The sequence below is a fragment of the Protopterus annectens genome, chromosome 2.part1 (genome assembly GCF_019279795.1).
Source record: "Protopterus annectens isolate FY-2018-M chromosome 2.part1, PAN1.0, whole genome shotgun sequence".
Taxonomy (NCBI): Eukaryota; Metazoa; Chordata; order Ceratodontiformes; family Protopteridae; genus Protopterus; species Protopterus annectens.
In genome coordinates this window covers 1,949,687,616-1,949,703,241 of record NC_056729.1, presented here as the reverse complement: position 1 = coordinate 1,949,703,241, position 15,626 = coordinate 1,949,687,616, and the positions used below count along the sequence as shown (strand labels likewise).

Sequence of the window (15,626 nt, the reverse complement as noted above, 5' to 3'; positions counted from 1 at the left end):
AAGGATCCAAAACTGCATGGAGTCCTGGAGTCACGACTGTCTTGCATATACCATCCTTGTATGGATGGCACTTTTGATTATTACCTTTCTGCATTCTGTCCTGTGAGAAAAGGCAGACATTAATGGAATGATGAAATCTTAAAAGTGAGGCTTGGTTGCTCAGCAGAAAAAAAATGGCCCTGAAGTAAGCTATATTTTGCAATCTTGTAGAGAAAAAGCCATTGTACTCACTATTTGGAGTATCTCCATATGTAATACATGTTGCAAGACATCCATGTCTCTGCTATTTAGCCCTAAACTCACTGCATGCAGCTTGCCACACAAAAGGGCAGAAAGTGCCCACCCCCACTTTTTTTTTTTTTTTTTTTTTTTTTTTTTTTTTTTTTGTTTAATTTGTGTGCTTCCCTGGACAACATTTTTACTACATTCCTTTTCACTTCTGATGCCATGTCTTTCTTTTGCCTAGCCTTCACCCATCTGTGGGAATACTTCCTTCTATTCCACTAATATAGTAGTAATAAAGGTAATGCTAATCCATTTCCCTTTTTGTTATTTCTTCACAGTTTTCATCTCATGCAACATGTACTGTATACGTGCACATCATAGAACAGCTTTCTGTCTCATGTCACCAGTCTCTGCCTCAAATGTAACGTTATTTATTCATTGTTCCTGCTGTCAAAAGCTTCAAATGCAGATTTGTGTTCATTAATACAACAGATTCATGAAAAGCATTGTATATATATCCCGAGAAACCTTGGGCTGCTGTCTGGAAAAAGAAGTTACTGAGGAAATGTGAAAATATAAAGAACAAAATCTAGAGATGTTTAAACGGTATAAAAAAGAAACATGGACATTTGAAATAAAGCTATCTGATATGGTACAATATTTACGCAAAGGAGAAAACCAAAACTAATCAATACAAAAACAAAAAAAAAAGCTACAGAAATATTTGAAGAGAAATACAGGCAAAGGCACTGAGATTTGCACAATTTCACAATACAGAAAATAATATCACAAATGGGGGAACGTGGAACAGAAGATTTGTAAAGTAGAATTTAAACAAATAGAAGCTGAAGTTATAGAATACCTGCAAAGTGAAGGATTTAATGTAGGTAGTCTAACCCAGGTTATATCACAGCATGAGGGAACAGAGTCCTCAAAGTAAGGAGAAACCGTAGAAGCAGGAGACATCTGGTGCAATTTTCATGCAAAGGAGAAAAAACTAATCAATACAAGAAAGCAGCACCAATGATATGTGAATAAAAATACAGGCAAATGCATCAAGACATGGAAAATTTTACAATACAAAAAATAAGAAAGCAAAGGGGAATTAGAAAACAGGATTAGTAATGAAGAAGTTAAAAAAATAGGAACTGAAGTTATTGATTACCTACAGAGTGAAAGATTTAGTGCAGAAAATCCAACTCGTGTAACATTACAGCATGATAGAACAATGAGTCCACAAATTAAGGAGAAACCGGTGGAACGGAAAGCATCTGATCAGTTGCCATATGAAAATACTTTAGAGCCTTCAGTAGGAAACAAGTACAAGTTCATTTTGAGTTGCACACCAAGGAAAGGAACAGGAAATGGTGACAACTGCGACAGTTTGTACTCCTTTAGAAAAAAATCAGTCATGACAGTGGAATAAAAGGGTAACACAAGAAAGTCATATGAAACAAATGATCATTTGTTGTTAAAACTCTTAATGGAGAATTGTAAAAAGGGGTAGAATCTTTGTATGGCATGGATAGATTACAAAAAAAGCATTTGACAGCATCCCACATTCATGGATAAAGAAATGCTTACAAATGTATAAAATACACCCTCCATTGATCAGTTACATTACAGTGACAAACCACTTAGTAGCTAAGTCATGATAAAGGGCAGATTATCATCACAAGGTTACAAATTCAAAGGGGATATTCCAGGTTGATTTTCTGTCACTGTTGCTCTTCTGTCTTGCTCTTAACCCATTAAGATGTCAGTTTTACAGATTAGGTCATGGTTACAGTTTGGCTCCCAGGCAGTAACAAAGTGTAAAGACTTATCTTCATTTTGTGGATGATTTAAAACTGTATAGTTCTTCAGATTAGGAGATTAAAGCACAACTGGAAGTGGTCAAAACTTTCTCAGATGATATAGGAATTTCATTTGGTCTTGATAAATGTCCAAAAATAATATTTAAAGCGGGAAAGCTGCAGCACAAAGAAATAACAGTCTGGAACAGGAATGTGATATAAAGGAACTTGAAAGGAAGGAGTGTGTAAATATTTGGGAATTGATAAAGGATTGACATTAAAAGTGAAGAAATGCTAACAATCTCAGGAAGGAATATTTTAGAAGACTAAAATTACTACTGAAAACTGCCCTGACATCTAGAAATAAAGTCTAAGCTATAATCCAATTTTCTCTTCATGTTCTTAGCTTTGGGGTATTAATTGGCCGCAAGGGGTATATGGTCAGTTGGACAGGAAAAAAGAAAAATGGCTCACACTAATTAAATGATGTATAAAAAATCAGTCGTGTATCAAGATTATATATATTCCTTGTTCTGGAGGTGGTATGGGCCTCCTCGAAATTGATTACATGTACAGGTCTGCAAAATGTAAGATTGCATGCATATCTGCTGACCTCATCAGATCCGAACACAGCAAAAGTTTTGAAACATAAAGAGAAAAGTCTAAGATGACTTCCGTAGTAGAAGCACATCAGTGTCAAGTGAGAATGGAAACCCAACCAGAAGTAGACAAAAATCAGGTATCAACTGAGTGTGCCAAAAAAATAAATAAATAAAAACATATAAGAGAAGGATCAGATAAGAAAGCAAGAAATGTGGAAAAGTTATAAATATAGTTGTGAGTACAGAAAACTCCTAGAACAACCTTATGTTGGTCAGGATCTGATGCAGGAATGCTTAAGGAGAGGTGAATTTTAACTAAAAGATGAAAGGTTAATATTGGCAGTCCAGGGTAGTGGACTTGCATACACATTGGTTTGCAAAGTCTATTGAGCATGTGAGAGAAACAAACAAATGCAAATGCTGTAAAACAGAACTGGAAGCAGTCACACATCTTTTTGCTGGGTGTTGACACAGTAATGACAGAAGGCCGGTATACTGATAATAATGTGGCAAGAGCTGTTGCACTGGGGCTTCTGCAAACATTACAATATTGAAGTAGCTGAGAAGCATTGGAAACATACAAAGCATTATAGAAAAAGATGACATTTATATTACACGGGATCATCCTTTGCCAACAGTTCAAAAAATAGATGTGAGAAAACCAGATATAGTAGTCCATGAAAAGAAGACAAAAGTAGCATTGATCATTGAAATTGCTACACCTAGCGATTACAATGTTTTATGTACAGAGAGAGACAAGGTCATAAAACATCAGTATTTGCAGGCAGAAACAAGGGCAATGTGGAAGAAAGCTACCCAAACAGTTCAAATTGAAGTAGGAGCAGTGTGTCTAATAAAAAAAATTAGTCTTGCTTAGATATGCTACCAATGCATGTAACTCCGTATGAATTGCAGGAGTCAATTATGGGTGCACTGTGAGTGCTGCAACGAGCACTATTGGCTAGCATCTAAGATTGAAACAGTACTAATTTCACAAATTTTAATCATACTTTGACTTAGGAATGGTGGTCCAGTCTCATCATGGCATTAGAAACCTAAAAGACTTGGAGAAATTAACCGAAAGCAACTTCCTTCATCGTGTCACCAGTCTGTGCCTCCAGTGTAACGTTTTTGTATTCTTTCATTGTTCCTGCTTACACTCATAAGCTTGCATTTAAAAATAGCTGACAAGTAAAAAAACACTTCACAGTTTTGTTTTGTATTTGGAGCATTCACAGTTAATTTTTCCCATTAGTGGTATTCAAACTTTTATATGAGCTTCATGCACATATCCCTGCAGATTATAGGATCTGACAAATTATTCTTAGTATCCTGTAAGGGTGGACATATGGCTGCTTTATTAGACTCCTGAATTCATTCACAGTTTGATCTTACTACATATTCAGAAACGCTGCTTCATTTGTCTTACTGTGTTCCAGAAATGTACAAGAACAAGAGACTGTAATTTAAAGACGTAATTAGAGACTATTGCATGACATTAGATGTTAAAGAAAACTTTCTTTGATATTTGCACTGCAAGTTACACATCCTGAGAGAGATTCAGTTTTATTTATATTACTAATTACAGGATTAAGCATGTGTTTTCATATTTCTGTAAATATCTTTGTAAACATGCACTCGGAGGGGAATTGCTTGCTGTCATGTGAAAGCTTATGTCTGCTTTTGACCTTAATAGGTTTGTAGGTGAATACTAGGCTAACTGCCCTGACGGGCCATTTTTAAGCTTAGCCAGTAACCTGATGTCAAAATCAAACCCTGTACCTTATGACACTAAGGGGAAAACCTTAATCATTATGCCACCCCCAGTCTGGTTAGCAAAAGTGTTCTAACAACAACATGTGTATAGGTTGTACAGTTTCCAAGATATGACAGTTTGTGAAGGTTTAGAAAATTATATAATTCTGCTTTTATGAGACTGTAGTATTTATGGAAAAACTATGAATGAGCTGACAGCAGTGTAGAATACATCTAACTGATAATATTGCAATTTGTACAGTTTAATAGCTTTTGTTCATAAAATAATTTACGTTCATAGGTGTATACTAGGTTAATGGCCCTGGAGCCTTTACAAGCCTAGCCCATAGGATTACCCTGGCATTGTGCCACCCGACCTTAGTTCCCGGTCCCTCTGTTAAGTAGAGTCACTGGAATGATCCCCCGAGGCAAATTTTCTATTTCATATCCACTCATCAAGATTTATCTTGAAGAGGGCCAATGAGGTGCCATTTGACATGTATGGGCAATCTAGTCCATAGCATGGGCAGTCTCTGGGTTATGAACCTGTCCCTCCAGCTTGTTCTGTTGATTGCGGTAATGAGGTTGAGGTCTCTGTAGTGTGTGGTGCAGAGGGATTGGAATTTCTTTAGATGTAGCATTTCTAACAGAGCTGGGCTTTGTAAGTCAAGCAGAAATCGCCTCTAAGTAGGCAGTAAGAGTCAGGGAATAGTTGGAGTTTTTTTTTGAGTCTGGCCATATAGGACAAGTGTTTAAGGCCTAGAATCTTCTTTGTGAGGTACTTTTGTGACCTCTCCAGTTGTTGTAGGTGTCTAGTGAAGTACATGCCAAATGGGCATTGTACTCGATGACTGGCCTAATAAGGGAAGAGTAGAGGGAGGCAATGACTTCTTTTTTCCTGGATGCAAAACCCTTCGTAATGAGATGTGCCACATAGAAGGACTTTCTGACTACAGTGGCAATGTGGTGGTCAAAAGAGAGATTGCTGTCAACCTGTGTTCCCAGATCTCTTATAACGCCTTCTGTGTTCAGTGGACTACCATCTATGTGGTAATTCATGGGAACTGGGTTTTTCCCAAAGGGGATGACGACACATTTTTTGGCATTGAGCTTAAGGCCATGATTTTGACACCAGTCATTGGTGTCAGTGAGGCCTTTTCTGTAGGATGTCAACATCACTTGGGGAGTTAATAATGGCTCCCTACTTGCAATCGTCTGCGAACTTTGTCAGCCAGAGTCCCTTCATGTTGGCCTGGACTTCTGAGAAGTAGATACAAAACAGAAGAGGACCCAGGACAGATCCCTGTGTGACTCTACTCATGACTGGTCGGCAGTCTGACTTGGAGTCAGCTACTTTCACACCGTGGGTTCTATCTGTGAACCAGTTTGCAACCCACCTAGTGATATAGGGGTTGATGCCTAGCTTAGTGAGTTTTTCTATGATTCCTGAGTGGGGGATGGTATCAAAGGCCTTGGCCAGATCAAGGTAGGCTGTATGAACCACCTTGCTTTCAGCCACAGCTCTGGTGACTGACTCAAAGAAGTCGACCAAGTTGAGCAGGCATGATCTACCCTTCACAACACCAAACTGTGTGGGATCCAGAATTTGGAGATTCCCTATATCCTTGTTTATTAGGTCAATAATGATGTGTTCCATAGCTTTGCATATCTGAGTTGTCAGGCTAAAGGGGCAATAGTTCCTAGGGTCTGTAGTCGCTCCTCCTTTGTGGAAAGGGATGATTATAGCAGTGTACCATTTGGTAGGGACAAAACCTGAGGTGAGGCTGTGATTGAACAGACCATATAGGTGAGGTGCCACTTCACTCTGTAGTTCATGTAGAACACAGCCAGGGATATTGTCAGGTCCCATAGAAGCTGTATTTTTGGCCTTGTACAGTGCTGTTTTAACCTGTGCAGCAGTAATACTGGGTGCCTGGCAATCTACTGGTATTGTGATTGGTCCTTGGGGGGGGTAAAGTTGGCACTGAATCTGTTGGGCAGTATATTGGCAATATCTGTTGGCTCAGTATAGGAGATACCATTGTGCAGTAGCTCAGAGCAAATCTGGGTATTGCCGTGGAGATTCTTTGCATAATTATAGAAGGCCTTGTGGTTGTCTTTACTATCTGCTGCAGTTCTGTTTTCATAGCTAGCTTTAGAGGATTTGATGAGGGATTTCAACTTTTTGTTGAGGCTGATAAGAGAGTTTTTCCAGTCTTGGGACTTCACCCTATTCCACATCAGTTTCCTCTTTCTGTTGTAGAGTTTGTTTATGGCAGGGGACCACCAGATTGACTTCCCTTTTTTTGGAGGAGAGCATCTTGGTTCTATTGGGTATGGCGAGGTCCATGCATTTGTGTACGTGTTCGTACAGTGCATTGGTGTATGATTCGGCGGTCATGCAACTATTCTCTTTTGCATGGATGCCATGAAGTTAGCCACCTCTGTTTTTATGAGCCCAAACTTATATTTGGAGAGGTTTTTCATGGTGGTTACCTTTGCTGAGGGGTGGGAGGGATGTGGATTTCCAGGGTGATTAGTTTGTGGTTATATTTAACCAGGGAGGAGTTGACTATTGGTGTAGAGCAACAGTCGCCCATGTTAGTAATGACCAGGTCAAGGATGTTGCTACCTCTAGTGGGGGTAAGTATGAGCTGGTCCAGGGCATTGGAATTAATGAATTCCTGGAAACGTTGGGCAAGTGTATTGGTACACGAGTAGTTTTCTCAGTTAATGGAGGGGTAATTGAAGTTGCCCAGTATGAGAGTGTTAGGTTGGACCTTAATATTCTCCAGGGTGCTTACGAATGTGGAGTGTAAGCCTTAGGACATGGTTGGAGACCTATAACAGGCTATGACCTGAATCGCTTATGAATATGGAAACACCAACACCTTTGGAGCTTTGGTCTAAGTTCTGGGGGCAAAAGGTGTGGAATGAGTTATAGCCTGGTAGTGCAGGGGTGCTTTCTGCTGCCTTGAACTGGGTCTCTGTTACAGCACAAATGTCTGTGTTTTCCATTTTAAAGAGTGCTTCGAGTGAATGCATTTTGAGATTTAGACTTTGTAAGTTGAGCAGCATGACCCTCAGATTGCATTTGTTTGTAGCTGTTACGGTGGTAATTTGGTTTTTGGAATACCTATAAAAGACACTATAGGGGTGGCAAGAGCCTTGGCCAGTATCCACAGCCCAGGGGTGACAGATTCCAGCCATCTTTGGCAAAGCATCAAGGTCTGTCAATCATGTCATCCCAGGCAGACAGATACTGGATCTCCTTAGAATGACACCAGAAGCTTAGCCAGTTGTTGAAATCGGTCATGTTCTGCTTGTACTGTGGTATAATTCTGGGTGATGGTAGGGTGCTGCTCAGGACTAAGGTGATACCTGCCTTGGCTACATAATCCGAGAGCTCCTCCATGTCTTTCTTCATGTAGTCCAGGGAGGTACGTCTCAGGTCATTCACACCCACTTGTACAATGATAGTCATATTTGTACCTGTTGTTGAGGGACCTGAGTGTGTGGGTTATGTGGTGGATCCTGGCACCTGTTACTTTCTCCTTATTCAAACTAGTGAGTGGGACATCAGTGTGCCTCACTATCGAGTCACCTATGACTAGTGTGCTGGGCATGCTGTTTTGCCTTAGGGGCTTTGGTTGAGTGGCACACTATTTAGGAAAGTTATGTGTCTCGTGATTAGTGTTGTGTTGTGGTGGTCGAGTGCGTTTCTGCCTTTGAGATCTCTGCTGTTTGGGTAGATTTTTATTTGAGAGCCTCCGTGAAGGTGGAAGTGTGGTTTGTGTTTTTATGTGAAGGCAGTGCTGGTGTGTGTTCTGGCAAACTATCTGTTACATGTCGCGTGGTACAAGTGTTGGCCTTCTCCTCTTGACCAGCTATTCCAGTCTTGGCTGGAGAGTGCGTGGCTTCCAGTTTGGATATATAAGTACATTTCTCGCAAGTCTAAGTGTTGGGAGGTAAGAGGAGAGGGTTGTCTGTGTACATGAAGCAGTTGCTACATTGCCTCAGGATGCCCATGTTCACCAGGTTAGTTGGAGAAAGCACAGGGAGCTGACCTTTAGACATGCCTGGAGGGGTGGGCATTGATAAGTACTGAAGCTTTTTCCTTGTAGAACGTTTAGTGCTGGTTGTGCTTTTGTGTGCTGCAATAATTGCTACAAGAAGTCTGGTATGGTAAAGTGCTAGACTAATAAGCTAGTAAAAGTCCAGGAGAGGAGAGAACTAGCAGATCTAAGGGAAAAATTGAAGAGCAGACTTTGGCACCTCTCAGAAGCTTACAAACAGTCCAGGATACAGCAAATCTGTATCTGGACTAGACTAGTTACAGGAAAGGCGGGAAAAGTGCAAATGTGAGCTTTTACACCAGAAAGTTGAAGGAGATGGAAAAAAACTGCCCAAACAGCCAATAAACTGCAATTTCTAGCCCAGAAACCACTCTTTTTGTGATAGACAGGCTACTTAGTGCTTACCACTTACACTGATAAGATAGGCTACCCTAGTGCTTACCACTTTCACTGATGAGCTAGGCTTCCCTCCAACACAGAAAGCCTTGGGGGGCTCAGAAGCTTCTAGACAGTATCTGACTAGACCAGTTACAGGAAAGGCAGGAAACAAGCTTAGAATTTTTTTTTGCAGAAAAGCATCTAAAACAGCACTAAAAACAATTCAAGTGCAGTGCAAGCTAGCACACTTGAGTGTGTAGCAATATTAAACCAAATACAGTTTAATTAAATGTAATTAATTCAAACTGTATTCTGAACTGAATTTAGCTATTGTTTTATTAAACTCTGTACAGTTAAAAAGTGCCAAAATATATACTTATAAGCTGAGAAGCACGCACAAGTTTTTTTTTTTTTTCTTTTTGTAAAGTGGAAAGGGAGAAAGGAGAAGCAGAAGATAAGTCAAAGTTAAGGACCTAAGTGGGCTGGTCTTCTCAGATGTTCTCTCTGTATTAGGTAGAATGAGCTAATGACACTAGACTGGGATAGAGCTGAACAGATGGGACTGGTAGGAGTGTCTGAAATCAAAGTGTGATCTCACTGTACTCAGTTGAGTGAGCAAATGAGATGGACTCAGGAGGAGTGTTCAAACACAAATTTACAGATGAGGCAGGCAATTCCAAAGCCACCAAGATTAATACCACAACAGGAACACGGAGGGAGGGCGGGAAACTAACTGCAGAGAGACAGAGGCACCACTGTGAAGCAATTAAATAAACAGAAAAATAAAATGCAGTACTATCTTTAACACAATATTCAATGAAACAAATAGAAAAATAAAATGCAATATTATTTTCATTCATTTATCTTATGCTTTTTAAGTTGATTTTTTTATAAAATGCTGTGGAATGCAAGGATGATTTTAGGCTGCTAGAGGCCTGGTATTCCGTACCACATAGGTGTGTTAATGAGTTAAACAGCTGAAACTGGGTTTGTATGTTGAAGAGGAGAAATGATCACAAAAAACACAAAACAGAATTCAGCATTTTGCTCTTCATCATAAGTTTGTTACATTACTTTCTGGAATGCTGTTAACAGTGCTAGCAGACATTTAACTGATTGTACTCAAGACAGGCTTAATTGTTTTTGCATTGTAGGTTATGATCCCGAGGAAGCAGGATACCTCATTTTGCTGTTAAGTGAAAAGTGCTAACACAAAAGTATTTCCATGATTCAATTATATTAAACAAATCAGAAGGAAGCAACCTGCAGCATTTTTTGTATAAAAAGTGATTTGCATTGCTTTCAGGGAGTGCTTGTGTGTGTGCCAGGTACACGTTTCTGCGTTTAATTTAGTGTGACCAAGGGTGTAAAATATTATGTTTCTTTGTTTTGCAGCCATGCCTATGTGGGGCAAGATTACAGTATGCAAAAGAATGTTGGAAAGATTTCCTTGGACCAGATAGATAATGTAAGTTTACATGAATTAACTTTTCATGTTTGGTGTCTTCAAATTAAGAACCTTTAGCACTGTTTTCTTCTTTCAGCACGATTATTTGCTTCACTTTCTAGTGGTTTTCAACTTTGTGATCATAAATGAGATCAAAGTTAAATTGGGAATCTAATACATTTGCCCTCACAGCTTTATTTACAAAGCTACCAATATGAATTTGAAATGCAACTTTCTGGCTTAAAAATGCTTGTGTTTGTGCATTTGTCGCATCATGCAACACCACGGGGCTTCGTCTGATCTTCAAATTTTCCCTTAGAACTAGCTGGTTTCTCAGTGGTAACACAAAAATCTGAACCCCTGTGATTAGCACTTGCTCTAGAACCTGCTGGAAAGCACTAAGAAGCCTTAAACTGATATAAGCACAACTTTCGTTAATAAGGAGAAATTGCAGTTACTAAACAGCCTATAATTGCAAAGTACCTTGCAAAGGTAAGGGAAAACAGCTCTTGTACTTTACAAAAAAAGCACCTAAACAGGCATGTCCAAGAGTCGGCTTCCGGTGATTTCTCCTGTCCACCTGGTGAATCTGGGCATACTGGGGCAATGCAGCAACTGTCTCATGTACACAGACAACCCTCTCCTCCTACCACCCAACACTATAACCTGTGAGAGATGCACTTGCATAGCCAAACTGGTAGCAAAGCTCTCTCCATCCAAGATTGTATTAGACAGTCAAGAGGAGAAGCTTGACACCTGCACTACACCTCAAGCAACACATAGCCCTTCACAACCCACACCATTAACACCCACACATAGTAACACTAAACCCACATATGTGGAGGCCCTTAACATTAATCTGCCCAAGCAACAAGGACCTCTGAAGCTGAAACGCAAACAAACACCAGTTACAACCAATGTGACGCATAGCTCACAACACCAGTGTGCCACCCAACAACATCCCCTAAGGCAAGACAACATGCCCACCACTTTAGTCATAGGTGACTCTATAATCAGGCACACTGATGTCCCACTCACCAGGCTGAGCAAGGAGAAAATTAGTCAGCTGCCTGTCTGCTGCCAGGATTCACCACATAACGCATACACTCAAGTCACTCCACAACAAGTCCATGTTGGAGTGAATGACTTGAGACGTACCTCCCTGGACTACATGAAAAGAGACATGGAAGAGCTCTTGGATCATGTGGCCCAGGCAGGTATGACCCTAGCCCTGAGTAGCATCCTGCCTTCGCCCAGAATGACACCACAGTATAAGGACAAAATGATTGACTTCAACAATTGGCTAAGCTTCTAGTGTCATTCAGAGGGGATCCAGTATCTCTTTGCCTGGGACAACATGATCGACAAACCATGAAGCTTTGCCAGAGATGGTCTGCACCTGTCACCCCTGGGATTCAGATTACTGGCTAAAGCTCTTGCCACCCCTATAGTGCCTTTAAAGGACAAAACCATGACTGTAACAGATCCAAGCATGCAAAATCTGAAGGTAATGCTACTCAATGCTAGAAGTCTAAACCTCAAAATGCACTCTCTCTCGAGGCACTCCTAAAAATGGAGAACATCGATATCTGTGCAATAACTGAGACCTGGATCAAGACTCCAGAGAGCACCCCTGCAATACCAGGCTACAACTCTTTCCACACTTTTCGGCCACCAAACCAAGACCAAAACACTAAATGTGGAGGAGTGTCCATATTCGCCAAGGATATTCACATCTCAAGGCTAGTTGCCCGACACAATGCATCTGAAATTCTTCAGGTGCAACTAACACTAGGTAAGACTGCAATCCAAATTGTAGCTTGCTACAGATCCTCCACCATGCCCCAAGATTCTCATTACACCTTTCTAAACATACTGGAAAGTATTAAGATACAACCAAACACCCTAATACTGGGTGATTTCAACTACCTTGCCATTAACTGGGAACTACTCGGGTATCAACACCTTTTCCCAACGGTTCTTGGAATTCATAAACTCCAACACCGTAGATCAACTTCTAGGATATTGTTCCACCAGGGGCTGCAATATCCTAGACCTGGTCATTACCAACATGGGAGATAGATGCTCCACACCAGTGGTCACACCCCCTCATTGGTCAGGTCAGACCATAAGTAAATCACCCTTGACATCCACATCCCACCCCCACCCCCCAGTAAGGAAACCTCCATAAAAAACTTCTCCAAAGCCAACTTCATGCTACTTAAGTCAGAAGTGACAAACTTCATGGCACCCATGGAGACGGGAGCTGAAAGTTCGACTGCTGAATCTTACACTAAGGCACTGTACGAGCACATCCACTCATGCATGAATTGTGCCATCCCAAATAGCACCAAGACGCTCTCCTCCAAAAAAAGAAGCCAATCTGATGGTCCCCTGCCTTAAACAAATTATACAACAGAAGGAAGAAACTGTTGCAGAAGAGAGGAAAATCCCAGGATGCAAAAAACTCCCTTACCAGCCTCAGTAAGACGCTGCGATCTCTCATAAAATCCTCCAAAGCTAGTTACGAAAGTAAAATTGCCAAAGATTCCAAAGACGACCACAAGGCATTCTATAGTTATGTCAAGAATCTAAATGGCAGATAATTTCATTATTTCTAAATCTCTTATATTATTCAACACACCTGTACCTCAAAGTGTTAAAAAGGTCAAGCTTCCCTTGTTATGGTCTATTCTAGCAGTGGCTAGGAAAATAATAACTAGAAATTGGATTTCAGATACACCTCCTTCGTTCAATGAATTTAAAAGTGTTATGAATATAGTGTGCCATATGGAAATAAACACAATTAGGACAAGAACAAATAGAAAAACATCTTATTATATTGTATGGGATAATTTACAAAATTTGTTAAAAAAATTTTAATTTCAATAGCATGGTATTTTAGTTTAATTAATTGATCTGATTGTAGTGGATGTCTTTGTAAATACTTTAGTTGTTTTGTTGAATGTTATAATAATACCTATTTTTAATTACTTGTATAAAATTGTTATGATATTTCTCTTGTATGTTAAAACAATAAACCTGTTTTAAAAAAGAATCTAAATGGCAATGCTCAGATCTGCTCTGGGCTACAACAGAATGGCATTAAATATACTGATCCCAGGGACATTGCCAATATCCTGGCAGATCGATTTAGTGCCAACTTCGCCCCCTCTCACCCCCTAAAGTTCCCATCTCAATACCAAAAGATTGTCAAATTCCAGTAATCACAGCCACACAGGTAGAAACCGCACTCTCCAAAGCTAAGAATACAGCATCCATGGGACCAGATGACATCTCGGGCTGTGTACTACATGAACTATAAAATTAACTGGCACCTCACCTAAGTGTCATGTTTAATCATAGCCTTACCTCAGGCTTCATGCCCACTGAGTGGTGCACAGCTACAGTTATCCCACTCCACAAGAGGGGATCCACCTTGGAGCCTGGGAACTACTGTCCCATCAGTATGACGAGAATGATCTGCAAGGGCATGGAACACATTATCATGGAACTTGCAACCTTCAAACACTGGACCCCACCCAGTTTGGGGTTGTGAAGGGCTGATCTTGTTTCCTGAACCTGATTGACTTCTTCGAATCAGTCTCCAGACCTGTGGACAAGGCTAAGGCTGTCTACACAGCCTGTCTGGACCTCGCCAAGGCCTTCAACACCATCCCCCACTCTGGAATCATAGATAAACTTGCTAAGCTGGGCATAAATCCCTACGTCAGTCGATGGTTGCCAACTGGCTTACTGACAGAACCCAGACTGTAAACGTAGCCGACTCCAAATCCGGCTCCAGACAAGTGGAGTACCTCAGGGTTCAGTCCTGGACCACTCTTGTTTGGCATCTACTTCTTTGAAGTACAGGCCAACACTAAGGGACTCAGGTTAACAAAGTTCGCAGATGACTGCAAACTGGGAGCCATTATTGAATCCCCAAATGATGTGGATATTCTACAAAAGGGCCTTACAGAAACAGATGCTTGGTGCCAGAGCCATGGGCTCAAGCTTAATGCCAAGAAATGTATAGTTATCCCCCTTGGGAAAAACCATGTACCCATGAATTACCACATAGGTGGCAGTAAACTAAACACCGAAAGTGTGATGAGAGACTTAGGGACACAGGTGGACAGTGGTCTCACCTTTGATAACCACATCGCCACAACAGTCAGGAGATCCTCATCACTAAGGGCTTTTTATCCAGAAAAAAGGAGGTCATTGTCCCACTGTACTCATCCCTCATTAGACCCATTATAGAGTACAATTCTCCGTTTTGTATGTACCTCACAAGACATCTGCAACAGCTGGAAAGGCCGCAGAAATACCTCACTAAAAGAATCACAGGCCTAAAGCAGATGCTCTGTGCTGACCGTCTAAAAAAACTCCAGCTATATTCTGTGGCATATCGTCTACATAGAGGCAATCTCTGCTTAACATACAAGGCCATGTCAAACCCTGAGCTGTTGGACATGCTCCACTTAAAGAGATCCCAATCCCTCAGGGCCACATACTCCAGGGATCTAAACCTTGTCATCACAATGAAAAAAACATGCTGGAGAAAGAGGTTCCAGACCCAGAGACTCCCCATTCTCTGGAATAGACTTGCCCATACATGTCAAGCAGAGCGCCTCCTTAGCTCTCTTCAAAAGGAACCTTGGGAGATAGGAAATTCACCCTGGGGATCACGTCATTCGCCCTGCTAGACAGGGGTTCAGGGAAGTAAATATTATGGGAAGAAATATCTGGGGAATTGTTTGGCTAGGCTTGTATAGGCCCTAGGGCCGATAGCCTAGTACCAACCTATGTAATGGTGTACTTAATTCAATCCAAGATAGTTGGAAAGGTGAATGATTTTCTTTATACAACTTCAAATATGGTTAACCACCACCCAGAACTAGTTGCAAAATTTGTCTTTCATTGAAGAGACTAGAATGTTGTGAACATGCTGAATTTGTGTTCTTTTCTTTCATCTCTCATGATCAATGTCCTTGGAAAATGTTGCATATTTTTGCCCTTCATTTTACATACAGGTTACTTTATGTATAAGATACTATGCCAAAAGTAATGAAGGTGTAATTTGTATTGTTTTGTTCTGTTGGTTAATCAGTGGTCCATTAAGACACTGTCAATATTGCCTTTTTTCTGATTTATCTCTAAATTTGAGATAAGGAGCTAGTACACATGCATCTTGATTGGCCAGTTTTTGATATAACATTTGTCTATGAGAAATGTGGTTCTGTATTTGCTGTTGTCAAGTCATCTTAACTTTCAATTATTTAATTTTTGAAAGCAGTACTGTTGTTGCTAGTTGTCACATTTCCACTTTTCCTAAATTGTTTTT

General features: G+C 40.5%; 1 protein-coding gene across 4 annotated transcripts in view; it reads left to right on the top strand.

The window, feature by feature from the left end:
• PRIM2 (DNA primase subunit 2) overlaps positions 1 to 15,626 on the top strand; it is a 2,362,887-nt gene that overhangs the window by 1,649,604 nt on the left and 697,657 nt on the right. For all 4 annotated transcript variants that reach the window (XM_044063334.1, XM_044063337.1, XM_044063335.1 and 1 more), the window contains exon 9: positions 10,228 to 10,300. In XM_044063334.1, coding sequence (XP_043919269.1) covers positions 10,228 to 10,300 — 73 coding nt within the window. The remainder of the gene's footprint in view (positions 1 to 10,227; positions 10,301 to 15,626) is intronic.